At 32.0% G+C, this 27,990-nt stretch overlaps 2 protein-coding genes across 3 annotated transcripts; both read left to right on the top strand.

Moving 5' to 3' along the window:
* Positions 1–15,888: 15,888 nt before the first annotated feature.
* LOC121131871 (uncharacterized) lies at positions 15,889–19,349 on the top strand. Of its 2 annotated transcripts, XM_040727269.2 has the most exons (4): positions 16,069–16,881; positions 16,938–17,030; positions 17,142–18,249; positions 18,503–19,349. In XM_040727269.2, exons 3-4 carry the CDS (start codon positions 17,155–17,157, stop codon positions 19,082–19,084), a joined length of 1,677 nt encoding a protein of 558 aa, XP_040583203.1. In that variant the 5' UTR covers positions 16,069–16,881; positions 16,938–17,030; positions 17,142–17,154; the 3' UTR covers positions 19,085–19,349. The 2 variants fall into 2 exon arrangements, with proteins under 2 accessions (XP_040583202.1, XP_040583203.1); XM_040727268.2 differs by lacking the exon at positions 16,938–17,030 and having other exon boundaries at positions 15,889–16,179.
* Positions 19,350–23,601: 4,252 nt separating this feature from the next.
* LOC121131870 (3-galactosyl-N-acetylglucosaminide 4-alpha-L-fucosyltransferase FUT3) lies at positions 23,602–25,724 on the top strand. The gene is made up of 4 exons (XM_040727266.2): positions 23,602–23,747; positions 23,815–24,044; positions 24,166–25,116; positions 25,397–25,724. Exons 1-4 carry the CDS (start codon positions 23,727–23,729, stop codon positions 25,413–25,415), a joined length of 1,221 nt encoding a protein of 406 aa, XP_040583200.1. The 5' UTR covers positions 23,602–23,726; the 3' UTR covers positions 25,416–25,724.
* Positions 25,725–27,990: the final 2,266 nt, after the last annotated feature.

The raw sequence follows: 27,990 nt of genomic DNA, 5'->3' as shown, positions 1-27,990 counted from the left end.
AAAAATAGAGTTTACAGAATTAAGCTTAGAAACTTCATTCTTTCATTGTGAACATTAGTCTTTTCCAATTTCAATTCATTTCAACAGTCTGAATGTCTCCGCTTTTAAGCAGGCTTGTAAGCGTTCCGGTATTTTGGTGTTCCCTTCATTGTTGAGCGGTCAGCCATTATTTCCGATTCGTTCCGTGTTCCGATCATAAGGTAATACCATATACACTGTACGACCGCATATCCCGACTTTAACTTTGATAGTGTTACGGAGGTTTCAGTTGAGAACTAAGCTTCAAGATTTTGTATCACAATAATTCGGTTAATTTTAGCGTTCAAATGAGCTATAATTGACTAAAATTGGTTCATTCATTGTCGAGATGGAGGCCAAAAGGCAAAGTATAGCCGATGAGATTGGCACCCAGCACAGCAACATGATAAGAAAAACTGGACCCTGTACTAGTCGAGAAGCTTCAGGAAAAACTACCACCTCACCTACGATGCTGAGGAGGTTCCGCCGATCAACCAGACTATGTTCCCAGCTTCTCCAATGATATGGTAATCGTGGTATCAGAGGAGAAGAGGATGCCTCCGTATTGGTTCCTGAAAGGCCTGAAAATCAGGACTAAAGAGTTCGAGGACGTCCTCAAGTAAGTAGTCTTGTCCTGGGTGAATTTTAACTACCCAAAGGGAAACTATGTGTTCCTGCAAGACTCCTCCCTGGAGCACGAGGACAGGACCACGCAGCAATAGCTGGAGGAGAACTTTGGCAATTTCTGGAAACACGATTTGTACCCTCGCTCCTCAGCCAATGTGAATCCTCTCGACTATGGTATCTGGGGCTATGTCAAAAGTAGAGTCTGGGCCTTCCCTGTACCAGTGTTGATGCATTAATGACCCCATCCCGAAGCATAGTGGGCGACCATGTCCAAAGGCCATCAACACTATGTTGTTCTTGTTGAATTCGATTTTTCGTAACCTGCCCTGAAAGGCCCCGTCTTGCTATTGCACACTCTACATAAAAGTTTTCCGACCAAAATCCCATCCCTAGTTAAATTTTAGGAATAGTACATATCAAATAATAAAGATATTGACCCAATTCTGCAACGACTAACTAGTAAAAGCCTGGGCTCATAGGTACCTATACAATATAGAAACATTAATATGAACCTAGCTACAACATAAACCCAAAGCACAAGGCACGAATTCTCTTCGTTCTTTCCCTTCTAATATAGACTTTAAAAAAGAGAAGAAAAAAAGAGCTGGGTACTAGTACATAGGAAATAAAGTTATTGGTTCCTGGGTTTTTATGTGTTTTTTTTTAATATATATATACATATATTTTTTTCTACCAAAAAGTCAAAAATATTTTAACGATTTTTGAAGAGGAAAATATAGTAATGATCGTTGTTTAAAAGTCCATGGATGGGGGGTGGAATCAAACCTTCTGCACAATCCTCCTCTGGTTTCAGAAGAAGAGAATAAGAAGAAAATCAATTCGTCAAAAAGCTTAATTATAATAATAGAGTAACAACCAAATAACAACCATCGAACCAACTAAACAATTTGCTCTGACTAAATGCTGATTATGTAGGTACATAATATGTAGAGAATGGAATTCTCATTTCTTTCTTGTAAGGTGTTAATATACTATGTACTATGTAAAAGTGAATCTAACTAACGAGGTGTCGTTAGTGTAGGAGAGTACGCAATAGGAATTCCTAATGAAAGTTTTTTATTCAAAAAAACAAAAACAAAAAAAAAACATTTATAAGTTTTATTTTTATTTTATCAGAAAATAATAATTAAATAGATAGGAGATTCTATAAGATCGCTACTACATACATACACACATATATTGATTGGTATGTGGTCTCTGGTCTGGTCTGGTCTTCTTCCAACATAAATACTCAATAGAAAAGATCGAGGCACATAAACTTTTTGTCTGCATACAAATAAAACAATACTCATCACTAAACAACTACATTACACGTACATATCGGGAGGAGGGAGTCCTCTGAATCAATATATCATTTATAAAAAATCCTTCAAGATTGAAAAGAATTGATATCCGTTCCGAATTTCTTATATTTATTTATCACTTGGATTTCAATAAAAGCTCTCTTTTTTTTTTGTTGTATGAGTTAAAAATACTCCAATATCAAAAGAAATTGAATTTCGTTAAATAATTCACATTCCTTGTCCGAAAATAAATACGGATGTATTCTACGTATAGTATATCAATAATTAAAATTGATTATTTTTATAGTATGATAAATGATATTATGTCCTCTGCAGGCTGTTTTTGTGGCCTATACTTTGTATATATTATATACTTTCATAATGATAACCGAATCAATTAAAATTCCAGAATAACCTTCTTTTCAGGGTTGTTTGATGATGAAGACGTTTCATTCTGCCCATCTATGTATATTAGAATAACCAACCGTTCTTTTTATCCCGGGCATGTCTTCTTCCTCTTTTTAAATTCTGTTCAGGCTGCCTGGATACTTTTTCATATATGTACATGAACAATCTGGTGTTATGAAGAACAAATGGGGTATAATCTTATAAAAACACACACAAAAAACAAAACAACAACCAAGGATCAATAGGACTATATGCCTAAAAAACTAGGGGTAGTTCAAAATATTAGCCTTCTAAGCCAAGTCTCCTTTTTTGTACATTAAAATTTGGTCACCTTAATTCGTGTTAAAGGTATGGATCCGTCTCAAAAATGTTGACATCCCGGGGGCTCATTTTAAATTTTAAGAGCACGCCCGAATCGGACGTAAAAGCTGTGCCCTAGAACTAATGTTGAATTGGTCCTAGGATTGATTTCTTAATCTGTCTTTTTTTTTATTTTATTCGTATTATCTTTTTTACCATTCTACGGCCATAAGGACGGATTATTCGGTCCCAGCTATCTTTTTATTTTCTTCACTCTTAGCTAGGACTGAAGAATATAAAAACGAAATAAATAACGAATGTTAGCTTGAATATATAATCGTAAGTTCTAGCTAGACAAGTCCTACTATAAGCTTCAGGTATCTTGTCTCATTGAAAGGGGATATGAGGAAACGTCAATACCTGAAATAACATAGTTAGTAACTTCGTTATTTCAGCAGTTGTAGTTACTATAAAAGATCGATAAAGACCGGTCGTAGGACTGCCAAATTTGATTAGGACTTGAAGGAAAGGACTTTAGTCTTTTTAGTTGTTTTTTCAGACCAATCCAACATTAACTAGAAGTGAAATTTTCTAAAATGGCATAATAGTTATACGTAGCAGATAGTGACGTTATCATCAATCAATCTTGACCCTCAAGAATCCAATATAGATACTAATACAATTAATAGATACTTCAATCAGTCCTAAATTAAGAATAAAATAATTGATTTATAGTGACATCCTATTACGTAACTTACAATTTTATCGTATAAAAAATACACTTACTCTAAAATAGGTTTGGAGATGATGACGCCTTGGCCTTTAGCCACTTCGTCGCCACTGCCTATAACCTTGTGTATCATTTTGGTGACTTTATTTATTTACATCAAATATATTTGTAGCCCGTGTTTAAACAGACGGGAGAAAAGGAGGTGGACATCACGATGAAAAGTCATTTAGTGGATTCATTTCAAGAATCAATGGGCCCTTGATCTTAATAACATTAATTTATTCATTAAAAGGAACAAAAGACATTCTTGTGTGACAGAACGCGGGGTGAGTGGCTGGATCTGTGGGTGTAACAGGGACGGAGTCATTCATCATTGTCAATCACTCACTCACTTAGGTCTAGGAGGATCCATGGAAATCATGATGATGACGGAATATAGATATCAAGGACGAACTCATTATTTTTGACTATATATTTAAATACAATTTGAATTTGGCGCGGATTTTGTATTCATCCTTTGAGTCCAGGAAATATAATTATGTTTATTATTTTTGTTAGTTATTTGTTGGTAGATCTTGGAATGTGGAATGTGGGTTTAATCATCTTATCCCGCTGATTTTCCACCTAAATCTGTGCCCTGATCTGACCAAACAGGGCTTATATGTACATATTGTGGTCACACAATTTATACCAACTGAGATGTTGTTGCGTGTGGGGGCACGATGTGTGAGGTGTGAAATTTTGAGCATACCTTGAGAGAAAGAGAGTGCCTGACTGCTTGATTCACTCACCCAAAAAAAAAAGAAAAAAAAAGATAGAGTAAACCATAAAAATAAACAAAAAAGTACAGAAAAAAAATAAAAAAATGAAATAAAATTTTGTAAACAAGGAGGCAATGACTTAATTTGAATACAGGAATTTTTATGAGTAGGAAGGGGGGAGAAATGTACCAGATTCTTTGTTTTGTTCGTCTTAAAATAAATAATAATATTCATAAGAAAATCATAATAAAAAAGAATCTAAACAAAGGACAAGAAGAGCCTATCTACATATATGTACTAAAAATGTCGTTTTGATTTATGAAGAAGTCCCTGTCACGCCCTTCCTCCTCCTCCATCCATGCCTCCATTCCCCCAGGAGCCTTCCCTTCCTTCAACATTCAAATAAAAGAAAACTATTTCCTTCTCTTAATCAAATATAATTTAATAAATTGTCAAATAAGAATTCTTAATCCCCAGCTTGATCCACAAAAAAAAAATATATAAGAGGTTTCGTGAAATTAATATAGAATTGATATGAGGGCGTAGAACCCTCATCCACGTAACCGGGAGAGCGATTATAAAAGAAAAGGAAAATAAAGAGCTCTTTGTAAGTATATCATCGACCAATGGGATTTTGTTGATGATATATACCACTCTCTAATTAAAAATTATATATGAATATATATTTCTTTCTTCAGGTATAATATTATTATTATCATAATATTACTCTATCATGACAAGATACCATTACAGATTGATATTAATATTACTTATTAAAGTGCGCGCGCTCTCTTTTTCTCTCTTGAGCGTGAATGACGTAGAAGAAATTATGCATTCAGTTTAGATATATATAATATAAAAATATGTAACATGGAAATACCAAATGAAAAATAGGGAGGATTTATTCCTCCCTTCCTTCTTCCTTTTTCTCCCCTTTTCTCTCTTCTTTTTTTTCAATAAAGAGAAAAAAATGGAGAAGAGGAGATATCGAGTCACGAAATCTTCTCATTAGCATATATGTAATGTTTTTATATAAGAAAGAAAGTTTTTTCTTCTTTTAACAAACATAATCACTCAAAACAACACAATGGAATCTTTTTCCTCTCTTTCCTCTCTCTCTCTCTCTCTCTGACACTTTACAAATTACCTTTCTAAATAAAAACAAGAAAAAGAACATTACCAGCTGGTTTTGGTTCTCACACAGATGTTGGTCATGATTTTTATTGGTCGAGAGGAATGGTTTTATATAGGAGTAATATTATTATACTTTTTTCAATTAGTTTAAGAGGTTCTTTTTGTAACATAAGTAGACTGAAAAAATAATTAACTCACTCTGTTTATACTTTTGAGTTGCTATGAAGTGGTGATAAATTCTCCACATTTTTACTTCAGTGTTCTCTTGTTTGACAAGTTTCTTATGTAAATAAGAGGTAGTAGAAGAATACGCCAAAAAGAAGAAAAGGAGAGGGTCACTCCTTTTGGTATTTATAGGTCATATGTCAAAATATGAGGTGTTTTGGGTTTACTGCTTGGGCGATGTAGGTTTTTGTTCAACGAAAAGAGGGGAAAAAAATCAACTATTTAAAGTAGGGAGGAGGGGGGAGGAGAAAAGAAAAGGATTCCCAAAATGAGTCTACTACTCAAAAAAGCTCCAAATTATTTTGACTATCTCCCTCCCCCTCCTCTTCCCCAACGTTTTGTCATAATTATGATAATGATAGTAATTACAGAGTGATGAGAAAAGATAATTATGAATTATGGAGTTCTAATCATAGCCCTTCCTTCCAATGCTTTCCTCCTTGTTATGAGGACATGAAGAAAAACAAAGCAAAAAAACAACAACACACTAATTGTTTTTTACTAGAAGAGGTTGCGTGATTTTATGAATGACGTTCTAATCATATGAAATAGAGTGTTTTTTCTAATAAATCTTGATAAAACTGATATTATAATTATGTTAAAGTTAACTGCACAGAACTACCTCTAATTAGCGAGATTCTTACAATCAATTTTTTATTTATTGATCAATTAAGGACAAAAATAGTGGAATAATTAGATATTTTTCCATGTTAACTATTAATTTATTTTTTACTATGTGGAAATGAGATTGTGTAACGATTTAATAACATATTTTATACACTTTTTATTTTCAGATATATTATGAAACTAGGGATTGGAGGGTAGAGGTTTTTATTCGTTGGTCTCATTTTGACATCCAATAATTCACTATTTCCTTAATATTCATACAAAAATGGTTTGGATTGTTATACAACTTGGTTGTTCCGGCATCCAAAATGCCCAATATTAACAATACTGACGTTTAATGAAAACGCTCTTGAGCATAGGAAAGAAAAAACCTTCAAAAAAGTTGTTTTTTTGAACAAATTGTAGAGTAACTTATTATTAATTAATCGTGTTTTAATTACTTATATAATAATAATTATAAGTAGCATATAATAAACATTAATTTTTTTTTTTTTTTTTTCCATAATAAAAAGTTGAGTGAATTTTAATTTTGATGTCTAATCGTAGATATTAATTTGTATATGAAATTGCACGTGACATTTAATAGTATACAAAAAAATAATTATTTTTTAGAATAAGAGGTTGTGTGACTTTTGCATTGGTTGATTTATAATCTGTCTCTGTTCAAAAAACAAACATTTAAAAAGATTGATATCTAAATGAGAATTTGAGTGATTTATGATTAGTATTTTATTTACTTTTTTATTAATAGCAAGGAATAAATTTTATTAATAATTATCAATTACAGCACTACCTTCATATACGAATTTAATTTGTTAATGTGCCCAGTTCGTAAGTCAGAATCTTATATGTCAAAGCCATTTATTGTACAAGAAATATCTAAACAGAATGAGTCATTTGCAGCTCTTGTGCTCAGCGCCAAACTTTTGACGTGCTTGTATCACAATAAAAACTAATATGTCAATCTAAATTTTGGCTCCGAGTCCACTTCGTATTTAAACAAAAATTCGTAGGCTTGAACACTCGTATCTCTAAGCATTAGTAAGTTTATCCATAAATAAATGGTTAGTTATATCTTTAATAATAACACCTAGATCAAGCTCAAAGACAGAAATGAAATGTGGGGGAAAAAAATAAACCTTCGTTTATACAATCCTATTTCTACTTAGCTGAGAACCGCTTAAAGCCATATGGACATTTAAAAAAATCATCAGGATAGTAACATAACTATGACAACAAATGAAGTTTTGAGATCTTTGAGTAGGTTGAATGTAATACATAGATGCAAGACCAGTGCACCGGGTGTGTGTTACCCCCTCCCCCGTCGGAAAAAATGTGATGCTAGTCTATATACCTAAATGGACCCAAAAAAGACTTAATCTTTTTCAACAAAGGTTATTAAATAAATAAATCAACATTTTTTCTTAAAAAACAAACAAACTGTCATTCGATCAAAATGATATAAAGCCCCGTTTCTTATACTAATGAGATATCAGTTCTTGCAAAAATGGAAATAGAATAAAAATATATTCATTACCGCCCTAGGATACTTGAGGTGGATTCATCCTAAAGTTAAATACTTGGATCACTCGTATGAGTTTATTATTTAAAAAAATGAAATTTTAGATGGATGATGTTTATTATTGTTTATTCACCTTTCTTCATTTTTACCTGCAACATACAAAAAATAAAACAAAAAAAAATTATGAGTAAATTACAGACCATGTATTCCCTAGTTGTAAATTAATTTTTCATTAGGATTTTTTTAATAACCCATAAAATATGATTTCATTGTAAATAATCATTAATGGATGAGTAATTTTGAATTTGAATGAATGAATTATACTAATTAATCAACAAGGACCCGGAAGATCCTAAACCATTCACAAATCTCCAAGGAACGATTATATACCTATTCTCAATCATCATTTATTTTATAAAATAAAATAAAATAGGTTATTTCTAATTCTATTCGTGCACGCCACCTATATAGCATAGGTGGAACTGACACTCGTCCATTAATTTATTTACCCGTTAGATGTCGTTACTTTCCCCTCAAACCCTCTGCACTTAAAAACACATGCCGGAGGTTTCTTGAATTTAATAATAGCAATGATAATTGATAAATGATGAATAAATTACGATTCACTACAATATCATAGTGGAGGGAGTCCCTTGAGACCCTTGAGGGGATTTCCTGCTGTCTTCACAGAGGGCGTTTACGCTCACTTGTTTTTTGTTCTTTCTCCGCCAGCGGTTTTCATTAATTGCGCTCGGCGGTGGGGTATACAAAATAAAAGTATGTATATAAAACAGAAAAAAAGTTGTCAAATATATATATGTATGGTACAAAAATGTAGTCAAAAAAGGATTTGCCTAAATCATTTTGAATATAAATATTTATGTGTATGTATGGGACACTAATGTGCCCTATTGTTGCTGCCTATTGAGTCCGTTAGTCCGTCAAAACATAGCGTTGTCTATTTGAATGATTCCAATGATAATTTGGCACTATTCAAAAAGGAGAAGAATCGAACAATATAAAAAAAACATACTAAATATTATGTGAAATGAAAAGTTAATGAACTGTAAGAGAGGGAAAAAACATAAATAAAATTAGGGAAAAATGTATGTTGTATTTTTTCAATTGAAATGAATTCTCGTTGAATGTTTGTATACACACTATTAGGCAGGGAGGGGGGAAGAGAAGAAAAGATTTAACGCAACCTTACATATATATGTATAAATTGCAATTTGTACATGACTCATATTTAATTATAGTCTTTTGAATTATTAATTAATGGATGATCAGGGACGACCTCAGAATTAGATGTGTTTTTTTACCCCCCTAAAAAAAAAAAAAAAAGCTTGAGCATGTTTTTTGGAAGAAAAATCCAAAAATTATAATTTTTCGGAAAAAAATGTGAAAATTCAATTTTTCTAAAAAAAAAAAAATGAAAAATTGTAGTTTTTGGAATTTTTTTTTGAAAATCTAGAGCTGTCATCAAAAAAGGAAATTTGTTTGAAAATACTTTTTATAATTAAATTTCAAATAGTATATTTTTTGGAGAAAAATTTCAAAAATCCATAGTTATTCACTTAAAATAAAAAAGTTTATAAAATTCATAGTTATTCTCAAAAAATTTATAAAATCCACTGCTGTTTAGAAAAAATCAATTGTTTTTGAAAAAAAAATTGTAAGATAAAATTTCAAATATAAAATTAATTGAAAAAAAACACGTTAGTGGACTTAAATAATTCAGTCCTTAAAAAGAAGTTCCAAAAGACCAAATCAGTTTGGATCAGTCTTATTTAAAATTTGGTCCAGACCGATTATATAGATGAATTGTTGATGACGTAGGTTGTGGTATCCAAAATTATAAATATCTACCCATGATAACGTCATATGCAGTTAAGAGTTGGATATATCATAGTTGTACATAAACCAAAATAAGGGACAATATCTCTACATTGACTGAGATCGAAAAAAATAAGACTATATATTGAGACCGATAAAATCGTTGCAGGATATCAAAATGATTAAATTTCAGTTTACTCCTTGAAATTGCAATCTAGAAGAATATATCTTGGAATGAGTCTCAGCACTAATGGAATCACTTACACTTATCACTTACAATTTGTATACCTAAGCTATTATTTAATTATAAACTATTAGTTGACCATATCATTCTATTTTGATCAATTAATATGTCATATTTGGGGTGTAAAATGTAGATATATGAAAGTGAATGAACTGTGAACCCTTGGATTAATTATATAATCCTTAATTCTCTTTATGTATATCAATTATTCCCTCAGTTCACATCGATTGAAAAATCAATCATTGCATTAAAGTTATTAAATATACTCTAAATTATTCATTATAAAATGTTATGTCTCATTTTTGAGGTCCATCATTTATATTATATTGAGATATAAGTGTCTAAGTATCATTAGTTAGTTTTGCATAGTTTTGAATGTCATATAAGTTAGATGAAATCCCCAATCGTTGAATATACCCAACACTGGTATTTTTCATTTTTTTCTTCTTCTTTAAATAACTATTCATTGAAAGATTTTATAGATAACTATTTTTGTAAAAAAAGATAAAAAATGTAATAAATAACATATCTTTTTTTAAATGTGGATCATATAATTAGTTATTCCAATTCTACAAGGTACGTAAAACTGTTCGTTTTTCCTGAATAAATCAGGTTTCAATTAACCGATTTCGATAAATTGCACCAATTTTGAATTCTTGCATCACACCAAATTTAGTGATTTTAATTTTAGCTCTCTAACAAATTTATCTGTGGAATTATTTGCGTTCAAAGAATTTTGCAAATATCAAATTATGAAAATGAATTGAAAAAATAGGGTTTTTTTTGTGGAATATATGTAACTGAAGCAATTAACTGATTTTCATAAATCTCACCAATAAAAACTGAGGAGTTGTTAAATTACAATTTGTTTAATTTTATCAAAGATTATGTCAAACCATTTTTCTCTTAGTCTCTATTTACCCTTCACTCTAAAAGACTACGTGGTTTTTGAATACCCCCCCCCCCACTCCTTGATTGCAACTTCTACAAAGTTGCAAACTGTACTAGAATAAATTTATTATTTGAAAAGACATTGTAAAATCCAGAGACAATACGAAAAGATCAAAAAAGTACATTACAAAAGAAAACGTACGCCGTCCATTCAATGAAAACCCCTTTTTATAGAATAAAAATAATAGTAATGATTATATTTCGTCAATAGCTGCACGTCAATAAACCAATAAAATATACATTTCGGTAGCCTTTTTATATCAGTTTATGATCTTCTACAAATAATAATAAAAATAATAGCAGGACAAAAGCAATGTAATTGAGAATCAGGGAAGGGAAGGAGGAGGGATAATAAGTGTGTGTGTTAAGAAGAGAAGGAATAATAACTACGATTTCCCCCTTTTTTTTTTTCTTCTTCTTCCTTTTCTCATGTTATTCCTTTTTTTTCTTTTCTCTTCTTTAAATTGAAAAATTTATTTGACAATTTCTTATTTTATATTATTTAATAGAATTGGATCAACGCTCTCGGAATATTTTATTATCATATATCCATACTAAATGATCAAATGATGAAGAGATGTGGAAAGATATAGAGAGATGTACATGTGTTAATAAAAACAGCACAAAAACGGAGTCTCAATAATGTGTTTTTATTGCATTTTAAATTAGATTAGTAGTCAAATGTCGTGTTTCTTTTTATTTCTTTTTTGGAGCTAATAAAATTGTAATAACGAAGAATATATGGGGAAGGAATCAATATGAACCAGAAGAAGAATACATTTTCAATAATCTCTAGCCCTCGGATTGTGTGTGTGTGTGTGTGATACTCATCTATAAAAAAAAAAAAAAAAAACGAGAAAGATTAAAACACCGAATAAAAAGATTAAAAATTCGGCTAACGAAATACACTTATGTTATAAATATTTATAACTTATTATAAATAGGTATATATTAGTGTTGGGGTTAGGTTTGAGAATCCTAGACCAATCTAAGACCGCTATTATTTTTAGTGAACCGAACAAACTTGGTTTACTAAACGAAAATTCGGTCTAGATAGGTCTCAAAGAAAAATTTGATAGATTAATTGTACAGAGTGTACTTCAAAACTGTAAAATCAACACACTATCATCATATGTAGTTACGTGTGTTACATAAACGATATTTGTACAACCTATGAGAATAGAGGAGAAAATTGTCACACAGATTCAAACCGAAAAAAATGATTCTATACATATAGTGAAATTGAAAAAATTGGACTACGGTTTAAAAACGACTAAATTTTGATCTATGGTCTAAAATATCTGTCCAAACCGTTCTATAAAAAAATCACATATGACGGAATCGAAAATAAATCTGTCTTGCACTGAGTCTCAACACTATGATGTATGTATTTTTAAAAACTTTTATGGAAAAGAGAGAGAGAGGATTAAGTCATTATTTGTTTGTTGAAATTAACGGATTTCTATAGGTAGATAAATATTTCATAGATTAATTAAAAGATTCTTAATAGTCTTCATAGCCCAAGGTACGGATTTTTGATAGTTGATTGACCTTAAATAAGATCCTTGGTGTATGGTTGTGTGTATATAGGGATTCTATTTAATGAATTAATTTAAACGAGTCAAAGAATCAATCCAGTTATCATTATAATGAGTAGATAAAACATTCAGGCATATTGAGACCAAAGTTAGGACCACAATATGATTTGATAAGGACGCAGAGGACCTTAAATATATATAGCAGGACAATTTTTTCCAGCTCAATTAATCTGTGTATTAATATTTCTTACCTGTTTTGCCGTTTAAATTATTCCTGCAACAACGATTTCACGATGAGAGAGGACTTAAGCCTTTACATTCTATCCCCTGCTAACATATTGTAAATAATAGTGTTGAAACTCGGTCAAAGGCCTAATATTTTTCTGGATTAGAGCTCAAGTGATTTTTTAAAACGGATCTGGACCGATATTTATTATTATACCGCAGACTGAAACCTTGGATGGAACACTATTAAATAACCTTTAATGTGTCATGGATAAATCCTACTTATGAAAAACACGTCAACAACCCATATGTCGGTAATGAACTCTTAGAGGTCATAAAATGACCCCTAATTTCGCACCTCTGTGGGTTTATTACGTGAAGCGTACACCATTTTATGGAGCCTTCCCACCAAAACAAACAAAATGATTTCCTAATAGGTACAATAATGATATTTAGGTAAGTACAACAACCTAAGATTATCCAACTTAATGAATTTGTCCATAAAGACGTACCGCAAAGAGGCCATTAACAGTCCTTTAACTTATTATTATTAATGGGTAACAACAACAGAAAAGAATAACGATAAAAAAGGTTTTTTTTGTCTTGAAAAAGTCAAGGGTTTTATCTCATGAAACAAAATAAAAATAAAATGAGCTGGGAATTAATCCAAGTTGTCCATTAATGAGTGAGTCAGTTGGGAAAGAGAGAAAAGGAAGGTAGTGGAATGCGTTAGCTAACGATAAACGATAAGCATCAAGGGCTAGAAAAATAGTTTTCTGTTTTTCTTATTTTTAAAGTCAATGAGTTCAAATATGCCACAAAATGATATTCGGAAAAGGGTAAGACATGAACAGTTTTATTCTTAATTTCATAATATCAAATCAGCTGTTGAATTATATCCGAGGCTCTAGAATCATTATTATACATGTTACATTCCCTTAAGATCCTCGTTCTTCCTCTGTATACAAAACAGCTTTCTATATGATTATTACTGTTGAGAATCGGTTAAGCACCGATTTTTTTCTTTCGGTTCTGTCTTAAATTATTTTTTCTATACTGATTTGGACCGAATGTTCGGTTCAGACCCTGGGTCGATTTTTTTCGGTTTCACATTATGGACCCATTTTTTCGGTTTTATACTATGGACCGATTTTTAAATTTCTTTTTTTTCTAGATCAACCGTTATTGATATTTTCAAAAAAAATCTCAAAAGTAAAGGACATTTTCTAGAACAAATACTTTATTCATATAATATAAATTTATTTATTCGATTATACAAGCAAATCAGTGGAGTAGCACACGTAATAAGTCGTATAAGTAATAAGAATCCGTTTCCTCACACATTATTTTGTTTTATCATTTTGTTATTACGTAGATTTCAATGTTCTCCAAGATTTAGGACCAAAGGCAGATTGAGGGAATCGAAGGAAGATACTTCTAACTAGACCATCTATCTCAAGATATGCCCGAAATCGGAATTATGTATCCTACGAGAGAGGAAGGGATTAAAATTCATCTGAGCTATCTCTCTTTAAAATTCGTATGGCGTCATTGTACTTGAAAATACATATGATGTCATGTTATAACCAATTTATCAATTTTTCCTTGGGACCGATCTGGACCAAATTTTTCTATGATACCTGTTCAGACCGAGCTTTTTTGTTGGCCCAAACTAATTCGGTCCAACTAAAAATATAACAGTCTAAAACCGGGCTACGATTTCCAGAACGAAACCCAACACTAATGATTTTCCATGTTTGTGAATGTCAAGTTAGGTAAATACTTTAAGTTTTCTTTTCTAATTTACTTTTCCAACAGAGAGTTTAGGGGCTGGATAGACCTACATTTGATCAAGCATATAGTCACAATCTTTGAATCAAGTTGATCAGTGATATTACTGGGTGTGAAGACATAATCTCCCTTTTTCCAAAAGGCAATAAAATATACTAAATTAAACGAACTGCATTTTAATACCCAATGATTTTTTTGATTTTTTTGTTTAACTTGTCATTGAAAGGTTTTAGAGGAACTATTCTTAAAAAAATGGGCACAATTTCCAAGCATTCTTCAAATTACTGGGGTGAGTCGTGTTGTCTAGTCCTTATTTAGGACTAATTTATTCTAAATTAGTCCTAAATAAGTAACAAAGTAATTTGCTCGTATTATATAGATTATAATGTAAAATATGATATATTTTGCAAGATATGTGGAATAATCTTAACACATATTTCATATATTTTATTTGCTAAAATAAACCATGGATATTTTAATGAAAAATATTCCAAGGACAGACAGTTAAGGACCGGTCCTAAGACTGGGTGCACTTTTTTTTTTAAAACGTATTTCTACAACTCTCTGTATCACGTATGGAATTATGTTCCTGGACGCTTTAATCCTTCCACATATTATTAGTTTTCATAATCAAATTTGTAGATTGAACAATTTCATTTTCATGTTTTAAACTTTCAATAGATTTGAAATTCAACAGCTGACTTAAATATGGGAAAATATCAAATTGGAGATTCAAATATTAATACTCTTAATTACAATAGCTTTATGGTAATATCTCTTTTTTGAGGGGGGGGGTTCTCATTTAAGACTATTTGGCTTTAAACCAACAATATCTACATTAGACATGTGTAGTGAGTGACCAGTTACACCAAAGGAGGTGTGAAAAGTGGGTTTTATGATCTCTCATAAAATTTCAACATAATACACACTATGTATATACACCTCCATTAATGACCTCATTAAAATACTCCCTCCAAAATGATATCCATCTATCCAAGATGTACTCTATGACTGATTCCAATCAGAAATGATATTCTTTTTTAACCACAACCAAGAATATTATCCAATGTTGTTCCTGCCTCATAAAATCATTGATAATAATAATAATTATTATTATTCTAAAGGAACAAATGGTCGCATGTTCTGAGGTCAAAGGGCAGCATTTCCGGTTTTCGTACGGCCTTTTCTCCTTTCCTCTTTTGTGTTTGAAATGAGAAATGAAATATGAACAGTTTGTTTTTATATGTATGTAAAAACTTTTTTATATATATTAAATATGTCAAACAAACTTTTTAAATAATAAAAAAAAATATATATACACAGAAAAAAAGGAATTAAGAATCAATCTTTGAAACTTTTTTTTTTTTTTCTCCCATAGTTGAAATTAAAAGACAAACTTTTTATAAATTTATTGTTATTCTTGATATTGTTACTTTTAATTCTTTGATTTTGAATAATACATTCATTTATATAAGAACGACTTAAGTAATTTACAAATGGAATTTCAACAATTTCTTTTGATTCTTTTCTTTCCCTCCTACTAAAAAATACAACTATGGAAACTTTATTCCTTTGATGATCAAAATATAAGGCACGCAATCTCCCCGATAATCATCTCTCACTCTGAGGTTGGTTTTTTCTATATTCATATACATTATACATGTATTCAACCATGAAGTGAACAAATTGAGGTGGGGAGAACTGATTAACACACAAAGATGGTGGTGTCTCTGCCTTTTCTACCCCCTCTCTCACGCACACACTGGTTGTGCCGAAACCAGCCCCGGCTCTATGCCTAACTATTCTTTTTTTTTTTCTTCCTTTACTAATAGCCTCATACATACTACATATTATGTTTATATCAAATAGGTGCCTAGTGTGTTAGACTCATAGGTGGTGTTGTTGCTTATGTACTCCTGGAGAACCGAAGATATGAAGGTAAGAAGAGTCCTTTATTCTGCTTTATTTATTTTTTACTTTGGGGCAAGGAACGGATATCCGTTGCTCTGTATTCTATTCTGTATTGTGAGTACTTCCTCTTGGTCTATAAAGATGGCTTTTGACCTCCTGGGCTCTTGTATAATTATTAATACATAACACATTATGTTAGTAATCTATTATTTGCTATTTATAAATGAGGGGACCTCTCTAACAAGAGGACAAGAGAAGTATGTGGAAACGCCCGGATTTGCAGTAATTTTTGTTTGTTTGTTTATTTAAATGGGTGGAATTGATGGATGGTCAAATGATCAACAAGAAAAATTCTGTTCTAGTGGATCTATCTCTCTCTGTCTTTCTATGAATAACCCTTGCACCCACCCAGTCAATACACAACAAATATCATATTTAATCATTGTCCATCCTGGATTGTATGTCTTTTTTAAAGTAAAAAGGTCTTGTTTTGAGATCCCGATGACGTTAATCCCCGAGTCTCCCGCTGTTTTTATTTTATTATATTTCTTTTCTTAAACCATAAATGGCCGCCAAAAAATCGACACGAGTTTTTTTTTCCCCCAAGATGAACGGCGAATGAACGCCCAAGAAAATTGGTGGTTTATATACGCGCGCGGGTTATTACCACCTGTGCGTGTCTTGCGCGCGTTCTCTATATTTGTCTCTTTTGGAGTGAGAAAGAGGAGGGTAACGAAAAAACGAAAAAAAAATACAAAATGGTTTCTTCACCCCATGTCATTTAGATCATAGATAGGCACTCATCACCATCTCAGAGAGAGAGAAAGAAAGAAAGAAAAGGGGGAAAAAACAGAAAAAGAAAAAAGTGATATCAAAAGGTTTGTTTAACCCCAAAATTTTTGGTTCATTGGATCATGGATATCCTACATTTCCATACATTGTAGTAACTTTGCTCATCATCACGGTTTTTTTTTTGGTTTTTTTTGCAGAGTAAGAATCGCAATGGAGACCCTATTTCCGCCATCCTCTTTGGTTGAACGCTTTTTATTCCCACCGAGTGATCTTCCCGTCCTTGGCTCATCTGCTCTAGAGTCCATCCTGGAAGAAGAGTCCTCTTCTTCATCATCAAGTTCCAGCTCCTCTGAGGAAATGGAAAATCGAATGTCTCCTGACTCAACAGAAGATCATAGTGGACTCAACACCATGGACCCAAGTTCAACTTCATCGTCATCCCACCTTCAAGCTCTTCCAGATTCTACTACATCCTCTCTCCCAGACTATGACTCAGATGCCTTTGACTCGGATGATTCACGATCCTCACTCGCTGAGCTCAATTATATCCATCCATCATTCCCTCCAGAGTCTCCACTCCTTCTTCCACAATCCCATCCAGCACTCCTTCCTTCAACACCTGTGGTTGAGGAGCCACGGATACATCATCCAGAGAACAATCTTCCCGCTGCACCATCCATTAAGCAAAAGAAGAAGAAGAAAACGAAGCGAGCCGGAGAAACGGTTCTTCACTGTGATCTCTGCGACTACTCAACTCGCTACAAAGAGCATCTCACATCTCACATGAACACCCATGTCTCAGAAAGGAACTTCATGTGCTCCGACTGTGGACAGACATTCAAATGGGGACATAGCCTTAAACGCCATCAACGCACTCATCAAGCAGACCACTACAAGAAGTTTGCCTGTCGCTTTTGTCATAAATCCTTTAGCCGAAAGGATCATCTTTCCATCCATGAAGGACTCCACTCTGAGTCCTCCTCATCTTACCCTTGCCGCATTTGCGGAGCATCCTTCAAGAACAAAAAAACACTTACAGGACATGAAAAGACACACAATGGAGAAAAGGGCTTCAAATGTCAGGAGTGCGACTCTGAGTTTACTCGTCGTGCCAGTTTAAATAGACATGTTCGAGCATCCCATTCCGGAGTCCTTATTTTGTGCCCACTTTGTCCAGCTACTTTTAGCTACCGCTCAACCCTTGAGGATCATAAAAAGGCCGTGCATAATGAGGGAAAGAGAGAATTTGGTTGTGAGCTCTGTGGTGTTCAATTTGCTGTCAAGGCGTATCTCACCAAGCATTGGGTAAGGAACCTGCATTCATCATTTCTTGATATATATAGTATTGTTCTTCTGGTTTTTTTTTTCAATTTCTCAACTGAATGCATCTTTGGTATTTTGTTCATTTTGAGAAAGTGATGAGAGGGATTGTTCTTTAATGAAAAAATATAAGTAGGGGAGAATGGAGGGAGGGGGGCAAATCCAATTACATGGTCTTTTAATCCTTACATAAAAAAATCATGGAAAATCTCATTAACTCAATTAAATCATTTTATAGGTGACATGTAAAAATCGAGCAGAGGGGAAATCCTTTTCTTGTGACTCATGCTCCAAGTCTTTTCCAACCAAACGCCACTTGACGGAACATCTGAAAAGAAAACTAAAAAAAGACGATGATCCTCCACAGGCCAATAACAGTAACACCACCCAAATCCATCCAACAGTGCAAACGCCAACACCAAACAACAACAGCAATGCTACCTTAATCCAACCCATGAATCCAGGTCTCTATTTTGACCCTCTCCACACAAACTATGGACATTACAACTCTGGATACGAAATCCCAAAGGAGCCAAACAACACAGCCCATCATCACCCTCACCACCAACAAATCCATCATTCACAGGATCCAGGAATGAATATTCTCCATCAGCAACCACAACAGCCATACAGCCTGCCCTCACATCCCGATGATGAAAATGTGGGATCCCTTCTCCGCTCCGTATATAATACAGTCGAATCCCATCAAGGCTATGCCTATTCCTCGACAGATGTTGTTATGGACTACCATTCCGTACCATCCGGGACGACGAGTACGCAACATCATTTGTTAGAGGGATTGCCACTGGATTGCATCTAATCCAAACAAAAGGGGGCTGGGATCTTCTTTGTTCTTTTCATTATTATTATTCATTCAAAATTTTATTATTAGATACATGTAAAAAATGAAATTTTTTTCTTGTTTGATCTATTGTTGTTGAGACATATTAGAATCTATATTTATAATACCTGGTTTTAGTTATATTTTTGGGTCATGTACCTATGTAGTGTGTGCGTCACCACCCAATAATACTATGAGGAATTATCTGTTACACATAAATAAATAAACGGATAAGGAAAGACAATGGAATGTGTTATGATTATTTTTAAAGGGAGAGAGAGGAAGGAACTCAAAGGTTGTCAATTACTCATATTATTAATTAATTAGAGCACAAAAAGATTATTGGAATGGTAGAGACAGAGAAGGAAACGACATTCCTTAGAGATTTTCACATACTCAAACCATTTCGTTGGTGATTTTTTTTTTTTGGTGAGATATGCCAAGAGACAAGATTTCTTATTCTTTTTTGTTTTTATTCTTAAAGACCATTTAAGGAGGCCAAAATAAACATCAACTCAAAAACAAATATGTTGTCACATATTATTATCAAGTAATTCTCCCCAAAAAAGTCAAATAATAACAAGAGACTCTATTAGCAAACAGAAACAATAAAGCAAACAAGAAGTGAAACTCCTCAAGGTTGGAAGTGGGGGAGGGCCCCCTCCCTCCACTCTCTTTTTATTCTTGAGAGGTCTCGGATTTCTTATATATATTATCTTTTGCAGGTGTTGATCTATTCTTCCCTGATAAAAGGTTTTATTTTTGAGTGTTGCGTCTACATAGGTAGTTAGATTCGGTGGTGTTGTTACGACTCAGTTTTGTAATGGAATTTTGGTTTTGGTTCGTTCTTGAGTGATTTTTTCTAGACCCTCTCTGCACCGATTTTTTGTAGAGCCTGTCTGTACAACTTTGTATTTCAAAAAATATATTGTCACAATTTAGAAGAATTTCCAGTCAAATTTTGTCTATTCGAAAAAAAACAAAAATAAACTACTCAATTTTTTTGTTTTTTCTTAAATTTGTCTCCCCCAAAAAAAAAAAACGTCATTTTGAAATAGATCAAAAAATTTTTAGGTATATTTATAAAAAAAAGAAATTCTAAAATTGTCTGCCCCCCCATTTTGAAATAGATCACCTTTCAAAAAAAAAAAAAAAAAAAAAGATTCTCCCCATACCCAGGGATAATGTAAAAAAATCATAAATTTATTTTCTAAAAAAACAATAATTTATTGTGGGACCGTTAATGGAATTATAACTTAGATCATTCTTTTGAAATATACTTTATACACTTACGGTTGTTAGTCCTTAATTTGTATTTAGATACATTTTTTTTAAACATTAAACATATCAAGCGATATCTATGGTAAGTTATAATTTTTTTACTTATAATTTTAAAAATTACTTTGATATTTTTTTTGTAAAATAATATACATAATTTGCTTCAAAATATAGAAGATAACTTTGCTAAAAAATCTGCAAAGTTACTCTCTGTTTTTTATGAGCACACTCACACGTAACCACTTAATACTTAAAGATCAATTCATATGAGTTATCTCCTCAAGAATGAAAGAATTATAATAAGAGTTTGAGAAAAAAAAATGATATGATGGGATAACTGATTAGTACTTTAGTCTCTCGAGCACTCACTAACACAATAAACAATCCAGTGATCCCCATATGCTACATATGTACAAAATGCATGTGAGAGTTAATTCATTTTTAGATATCAGCGTTTATGTTTTATTCCATTCTTAAAATGGACTGAAAATGCATTTTAATTATGATATATAACAGGAAGCACTATAAACATTTCATATGTACACGCCTACAATATTTCATTAATATTGTACATTGTTATTTCTTAGATAAAATATATATCAAAGTCTCAATGTCAAGCGTATGTCACATCAAATAGCATGTCATCTAACATCTATGGTCTGCAAAGGAAGGATTTAAAGGGGCATTCCAGGAAGACTTTATTTGTCATGTAATGTCCACGAGTTGAGTTTGGTGATTGCAAATGCCAAAATGTGCTGCAAATTCGGAATTGCATCACATTCACATGATTAATGGAATATCCATTTTCTTTAACTATTATGCTAAGGGGAATATATATCTTTAAAAAAGTAATTGGCTTGCTGCCTGAAAATAAGAATAATGTGTAAAAGTTAATGTGACTCTGACGGACGAGATGATGCAAGATAATTGATAGAATACAAAACTCCCCTGATCTCCCAGAGAGAGTCTTGTTTCTGTGTTAGAAAATATGATACTATACTGGTAGTATGAAAGTAAAAAATATTTACTGGATGAGCCCTACAACTGGGATACAGAAACTCCTTCCGTGCCCAGGTAATAGTTGGTTCCATCAGAAACTTTACAAACTGCGCATCTTTATAACTTTTTACGTCGTTGAAGGGTATCTCAGTGAAACTGAAAAAAAGAGATCTGGATATTTTCTCTGGCGAGTCAAAAATAGCTAATTTGTTGCATGACCTGAGAAAGATGAGAAGTGGGATGGAGAAGTTGGAGAAAAATAATGTGTAGCAAGAAGGACTTCATTAAAGAAATATAGGACCAACACTCTTGCTTCAAGTCCAAAATAATACGTCAGAAGGACATTCTTTATTGTCATTTCAGAAATGAGTACCAGGTTCTCCAAAATATCAAATGATGTTATATTGAGTCTTTTTGAGCTCCTGCCGACCTTATCATCAGAATAAACTAAGGTGATCTTCCTGATCTCATCCAAACGACTGTGCTGAGATCAACCATGAAGGTCTCCATACTGACAACACTTTCCCTGATGAACAACTTTAATAAAAGTATTATGATAGAAAAGGAAGAAGTTGTGAATAGATTTGTTCAGAAGTAGTCTAGGATACTTTTTTTAGCCTTTATGGAAAACTTGAATAAATTTGTATTAAAAAATACGTCAAATAGCCTTGTTTTTCTGTTCTTATTAACTCATGTACCCAAAAACTTGAAATCGAATTTGGAGATAATAGACTTTACTTTTCAGATTTCATTCGAACTTATCTCTCAATAATTGAGAGTCTACTAGGGGGTAAAAATTGTTTGTGAACGGATCTGTTTGCGAAAATACTTGTATAGATATACTCGTAACCTTTGAATTTTCATTTGATAAATGTCCAAAGAATTCTACAAAAGAATGACCCTCATCACATACAATTGTTAATATGGAACTGAACTCTGTTTGCTCATGAATTCCATTTATATATATATTTGAAGTTAAGTCATTTGAGAGACTGAAAGAAAAAAATAATGCCCTTTCTTTTATAAATTTTATAAGGGGCCACTATATAGTGTGCAACTCATCATACAAGCAAACATATGTACTTTGCTTTAATAATATACATAATAAAAGAAAAATGACTGATTTGGAAAAGAAGAAGATCATTCTTTATTCCGGATATCTAGAGTTCCATGGACTGATCAAGTCACTACACCAAATTTTACTACAAGACCCCTCCAGACCAAATCTATTGGTCTGAAAATAAATGATAATTGTATTAGACCGATATATAGGATTATCAGATCAAATCCCAACACTCATCATTACAAATCAATTGTTTTCACTCTAATACTAATAATTTATGAGCTAAAGGTGTTCTTTTTTTTTAATTGACGTTAAGGAACATAAGTTCTCTGCACTATGTAAGGCATTTACTTACATTTATTCTATATAATTTTTGATAATCGTAAATATCACTCTACAATGTTATATCAAATTTGCAACAACTAATAAAAAAAAGTAGACTGATACGAGTATTTTTATTGACTATGCACTTCTTTAACCATGTTTGGCATAAAATATATATATGGTATTCCCATATCTTGTCAAACATCAATAACCAAATACAGACACCTCCTTGTTGCTCGTAGAGTTAAAGGAAACGCTGAATGGTGTTTTGGGGTTTCATTTCTGGATCAACTGTATTTCAATTAGTGTTGGACTAGCCCTAGGACTGATTCCTTAATTAGTCCCCCCCCCCTTATCCCTTTCAGTCTTTTTTGTTTTATCAGTCCATCTTTTTTACCATTATATGTAAGGCCTTCTGTCCTATCTATTTTTATAGCTATTCTTAACTTATAGCTAGGATTGAATAATATAAAAACGAAGGAAAAAATCAATGATAGCTAGAACATATAATAATAAGTTCTAGTCTCAGATATCCACACTTAAAATTTCTGCAATCTTGTCTCTTGAAAGAGGTTATGTTGAATAACTAAAAGGATATAGTTAGTTTTACTTATGATAAAAGATAAGATTAGGACTGGTCTTAGGACTAGCAAATTTTATTAGGACCGGACTTATAGTACTACTACAGATTCCCATTTCCATATGTTTTTCAACTATACCCCTGTTATCTCTTTCTGCAATATCATCAATTGTTAATTTGGCTTACTTCTCTCATAAAATTGATTTGTTGGCAAATATGATAAATCTGACACAAATATAGGGTTTCAGTTATTATACACTTATTGATTACGAACATATGTTTTGCAAATTGTACAAGTCGTTTTAGTCCTCCATTCAATTGTTTTTTGTGAAAAGTGTCATCAACATCAAGGCTCTGCATCTATAGTTTAAAATATCATGACGCCAACTTTCATTAAAGTAAATATTAAATCAAAAAATACATTTAACAATTTAATATATATTATGTTTTTGCTTACGTATCTAGATTATAAAAATACTAGTTGTAGTCGCTATGTTAGGAATTATATTATGTAGTTTGAATTTAGAAACATTTAATGAGCAGGAATCCAATTTTAAAAAAATTCTGGTCAATGATAAGCCACAAAAGAGAGAAGAAAATGTCAAATTCATTTTTTACAACTCCAATATTTTCGGTGGAAGTTGGGAACTGGTATTTGGTTACGGAAAGCGGCCATTCGAGAAATGTGAATACAGGTATTTGAAATATTGATGTAATTACAATACATATCTTAAAAATGCATGTTTAATTTCTATACATATTAAGCCTTCTACAAAGAATCAGGATAATTATAATTAAATTGAAATATAATTTTAGTAACTGCTATCTCTCCATGGACAACACAAAACCTATTCCATTTAATAAATATTCAGCAGTTATTGTTCATGCCAGAGATAATTGTGGTCCAGAAGCTGCTCAACGCGTACGACAAAGTCGAGGTGGAATGAAAGGCCCTTTCATCTATTATTTAATGGAGAGTGCACACTATGATTGTCAGTTTGATTTTAGTCTATATGATGGCGTATTCAATTGGACAATGGGGTATCATCCAAATGCTGACATTCCATCAATGTACGGTAACACCTATAAGGTGAAAGAGAAACAGCCCGTTCCGAACATTCAAAGTATTTTGCGGAAAAAGAATAAACTTCTATTTTGGATTTCTACACACAGATGGTCAAGGGGGAAAAGAGACGATTACTTTGGTCTTCTAAATAAACATATTTCTGTGGACAAATATGGAACATTTGGTCCTAAATACTGTCCTGACTCACCCAACCCTATGCGAATCGATTGTAAGAAGCATTTGGCTCCATATTACAAATTTTACTATGCCTCTGAAAATTCTTTGTGTAAAGACTATGTGACGGAAAAGTATTTTCAAGCACTACGTCTCCCTGTAGTGCCTGTGGTATACGGTAAGGTCAATTACTCAGCAATCTCACCTCCACATTCCTTTATCAATGTAAGGGATTTCAAGAGTCCAAAGGCTTTAGCTGAGTACCTTACGTATCTTGATAAAAACGATACTGCCTATGCGGAATATTTTCAATGGAAACTAGATGGTCATTATAAAATTAGCAGTGTTCCACAAGAAAATCAAAAGACTCTTTGTCATTTATGTGATAAGTTAAATAATTTGGAACATAGACCTGCATATACGCCAGCTCAAATGGATAAGTACTGGAGAGGAACAAAGGAAAACCCTGTTTGTAGCACACCTGAAGACTACATACCAGGTTTAAAAGAAGGATTATCAAAAAAAACGTAAAACTTAGTTATATTATTTCTAGAATTTATAGATACCAGATTTAATTTATTTTTTATTTTTGTGTTCCTATGAAAAAAAATATAAATGGATAATAGTCTTACTATTATCAGTATTTTTATTTTTTTATATAAACTGACTAAATTGAAAGGAATAATTACACCAATGAACAATGTAATTTTTTTGGATATTTTAGTAAAGGCTGTCTGTTGTATGAAAATAGCTAAATACATACAGATGTATAAGTTTATTTAAAGTGTTTTTCTATTTCATGCCAAGAGTGGAAGTTACTTATTAAGTTGAACTCTCATTTCATTTATACGTTCACCGAAGTATAACAAGTTGTAAACCCAAGTATTTTCAGTATGAAAATATCAGATATCTGAAAATCAACATAACATGGTAACCCTGACAATTGGAATATTATTGAGCTTTTTTATCAACCTCAATTGATAAAGGGGAAGGACAAGTCTACGAAAACATATGTTAGCAAGCCTTTTTTTTTTGTTCCCAAGTGTAAATTATTATGTGAGGATTTATTATGCAGATATTATAATTAGATAAATAAATTTTAATTATAATCAATATATATATATTATACAATGTACGTGAAATTGAAGCCCTTCATTGATATACAAATCAAAGTTCTATGTTATACACATTTTGAGTTTGTAAATTTTCAGATAAATTGATGTAGTTTAAAGCTAAGTATGATCAAATTAGAGAGGATTCTTAAGATTCTTTACTCGACTTTATGAGGCCACATTGGGTGTGCGGATCAAAGATGCTGGATAACTTCCACTTGCACATAAAATTTTAAAAAAATCAAGCGATAGTCTTTTCCTCGGAATTGCAAAAATACCTTGTGGAAATGTAATTTCTGTGAATTAAAAAGGGGGACTGTTTTAAAAATTGTGTGAGTATTTGAAGTATACGAGGTTATGACTCGATTCTTGTACTTCCTCCACATATATGTATTACAATTTGTTGTTAAAATGTGTATGTATATAAAATACATACGTGTAGACAAAGGATTTACACACTTGAGACCGTTCCTGTATTAGTCACAACTTGCAATCGACGGAACTTAATGCAGATTCCGTCCAACCAGGTTTAAAGTAGAAAATAAAATCGGGTTTTTTAATAACTATTATTTATTTTCTTTTCTTTTGAAGAATGGACATGTACATGCTTTTGTCTATTGTTTGAGTCTTTGAACCCGCCGGAATTATTCAAAGTGGGTCAGATATAATAATGAAAATTGAATAGACGAGGTCTGATCAAAAAGAAACTGTTATTTTCTGATTCCGAATTCAATGCTCATTCCATTCTTAAATTAATTTTTTTTATTATGTTAGTACACATGTTCAGAACACTTGCATTGTTGGTTTGTTTTTGCGATGTAAGAAGGTTAGGCATCTTTTGGCGTGCTCCACGATTTTAGGGGGAAATTCTTTAAAAACTTTTATGGAACGACGTAGCTCAATGGACAACACGATTGGGAGAAACTATTTCTTGAACTCTATAAGTCCGTGCCCCAGTCGTTCTTAGAGTAGGAAATATACTTTATGTACTTATATGAACTTCAAAGAAGATTCTGGTTCAGATAGAGTAAATGTTATACTATAAAGTTTGCTTATACTTAATCAATGCAACTTCATCTGACCAATTAAAGGAACATTAAAAAACAAACATTTGAAAGATTGTTTATACAACAGTTTCTTTTTGATCAAAGAAGTACATAGAGTTATAAAAACATTTTTTTATATTAAGTTCCTGTACTTTTTCCTATACTTGATTCTTGCCCTCTCAATATGCATCTTATAATCTCTATTTATTTAAATAAATTTTGTATGTATGTGTGTCTCTTAGGGGTACCCACAATGAAAAAAGTTATGGGTAATAAAGAAATCTGTGAATATTACACTCTTGTTTTTTCGCAAATTTCGATTTGACAATCTGTGATAAAAGATGAACTTCTCATCTAAACAAATTTTTTCATCCATAAATATTGGTATGTTATTTTAAGCTTATAATATTTTTTTTTTTTTTTTTTTAAATTCATAATAATACATTAGAATGCTTATAAGAATACCCTAACGATCGCCCGCACCGAAAACCATTGTTCTCGTTTGGAAGTAATTAGAGGAGGTTTCAGATGCATGTATTGACAAATACATATAAATAACACTATTAAACATTAGAGCACTTCAAATTTCAATTTTTTCAAATTTCGATTAAGGTTAGTGTGGAAAAAATGTCAAATGATATGAAAATTACATTTGCGAAATTATGAAAATAAGCAAAAAGTCTATACTTAGTGAAGTTAGATACTGAGAATACGTTTTTAGTTATTTTGCATTAAATAGATTTGATTTTTCTAATCTATAAAAAATATAAACAATTTTATTTTTCTAAACTTGTCTTGTTGAGAAAAAAAAGTAAAAGAAATTAAAAAAAGTAAGGAAATTTTGATTCTCCATTTATAGCCGCATCGTTCTTGTACATTTTCAAAAAGAAAAAATCAATTTTTTCTTATGTAATTCTCTCCTTTTCCACTATAGGGTAGCTTTAGAAAAAAAGTTAATGAATATTTTCTATAGGTTAGAATAACGTTTCAAATCATTAGTCAATGTAAAATAAGGATTAATACTGCATTTTATTTTGTATTGACGAAGTAAATAACTTTGGTCTCCTTTCAAACTTTGAACGGGATGTGCTACCTAAAGATGACATCGTATGGCAATGAAATTTTGCACAGGGGATTGATTGTCTTAGCAAATCCTAACTTTTCTGACAATCGAAATTCGAAAAAAGTTGAAAGACAAATAGGCCTATGAAACATACTTTCAAACAAGTATTTATGTAGCTAG

The sequence above is a fragment of the Lepeophtheirus salmonis genome, chromosome 1, assembly GCF_016086655.4.
Source record: "Lepeophtheirus salmonis chromosome 1, UVic_Lsal_1.4, whole genome shotgun sequence".
NCBI lineage: Eukaryota > Metazoa > Arthropoda > Copepoda > Siphonostomatoida > Caligidae > Lepeophtheirus > Lepeophtheirus salmonis.
Note: the sequence above shows the minus strand (reverse complement) of the source record. Positions and strands in the feature narration are given on the sequence as shown.

Bases quoted from the DNA above. Each gene is read 5' to 3' on its own strand.
- LOC121131871 (XM_040727268.2), top strand. From the start codon at position 17,155: ATGGAGACCCTATTTCCGCCATCCTCTTTGGTTGAACGCTTTTTATTC. The intron at 18,250-18,502 runs GTAAGGAACCTG...ATCATTTTATAG, and splicing joins CGTATCTCACCAAGCATTGG to GTGACATGTAAAAATCGAGC.
- LOC121131870 (XM_040727266.2), top strand. From the start codon at position 23,727: ATGACGCCAACTTTCATTAAA. The intron at 23,748-23,814 runs GTAAATATTAAA...TTACGTATCTAG, and splicing joins TGACGCCAACTTTCATTAAA to ATTATAAAAATACTAGTTGT. The intron at 24,045-24,165 runs GTATTTGAAATA...ATATAATTTTAG, and splicing joins TTCGAGAAATGTGAATACAG to TAACTGCTATCTCTCCATGG.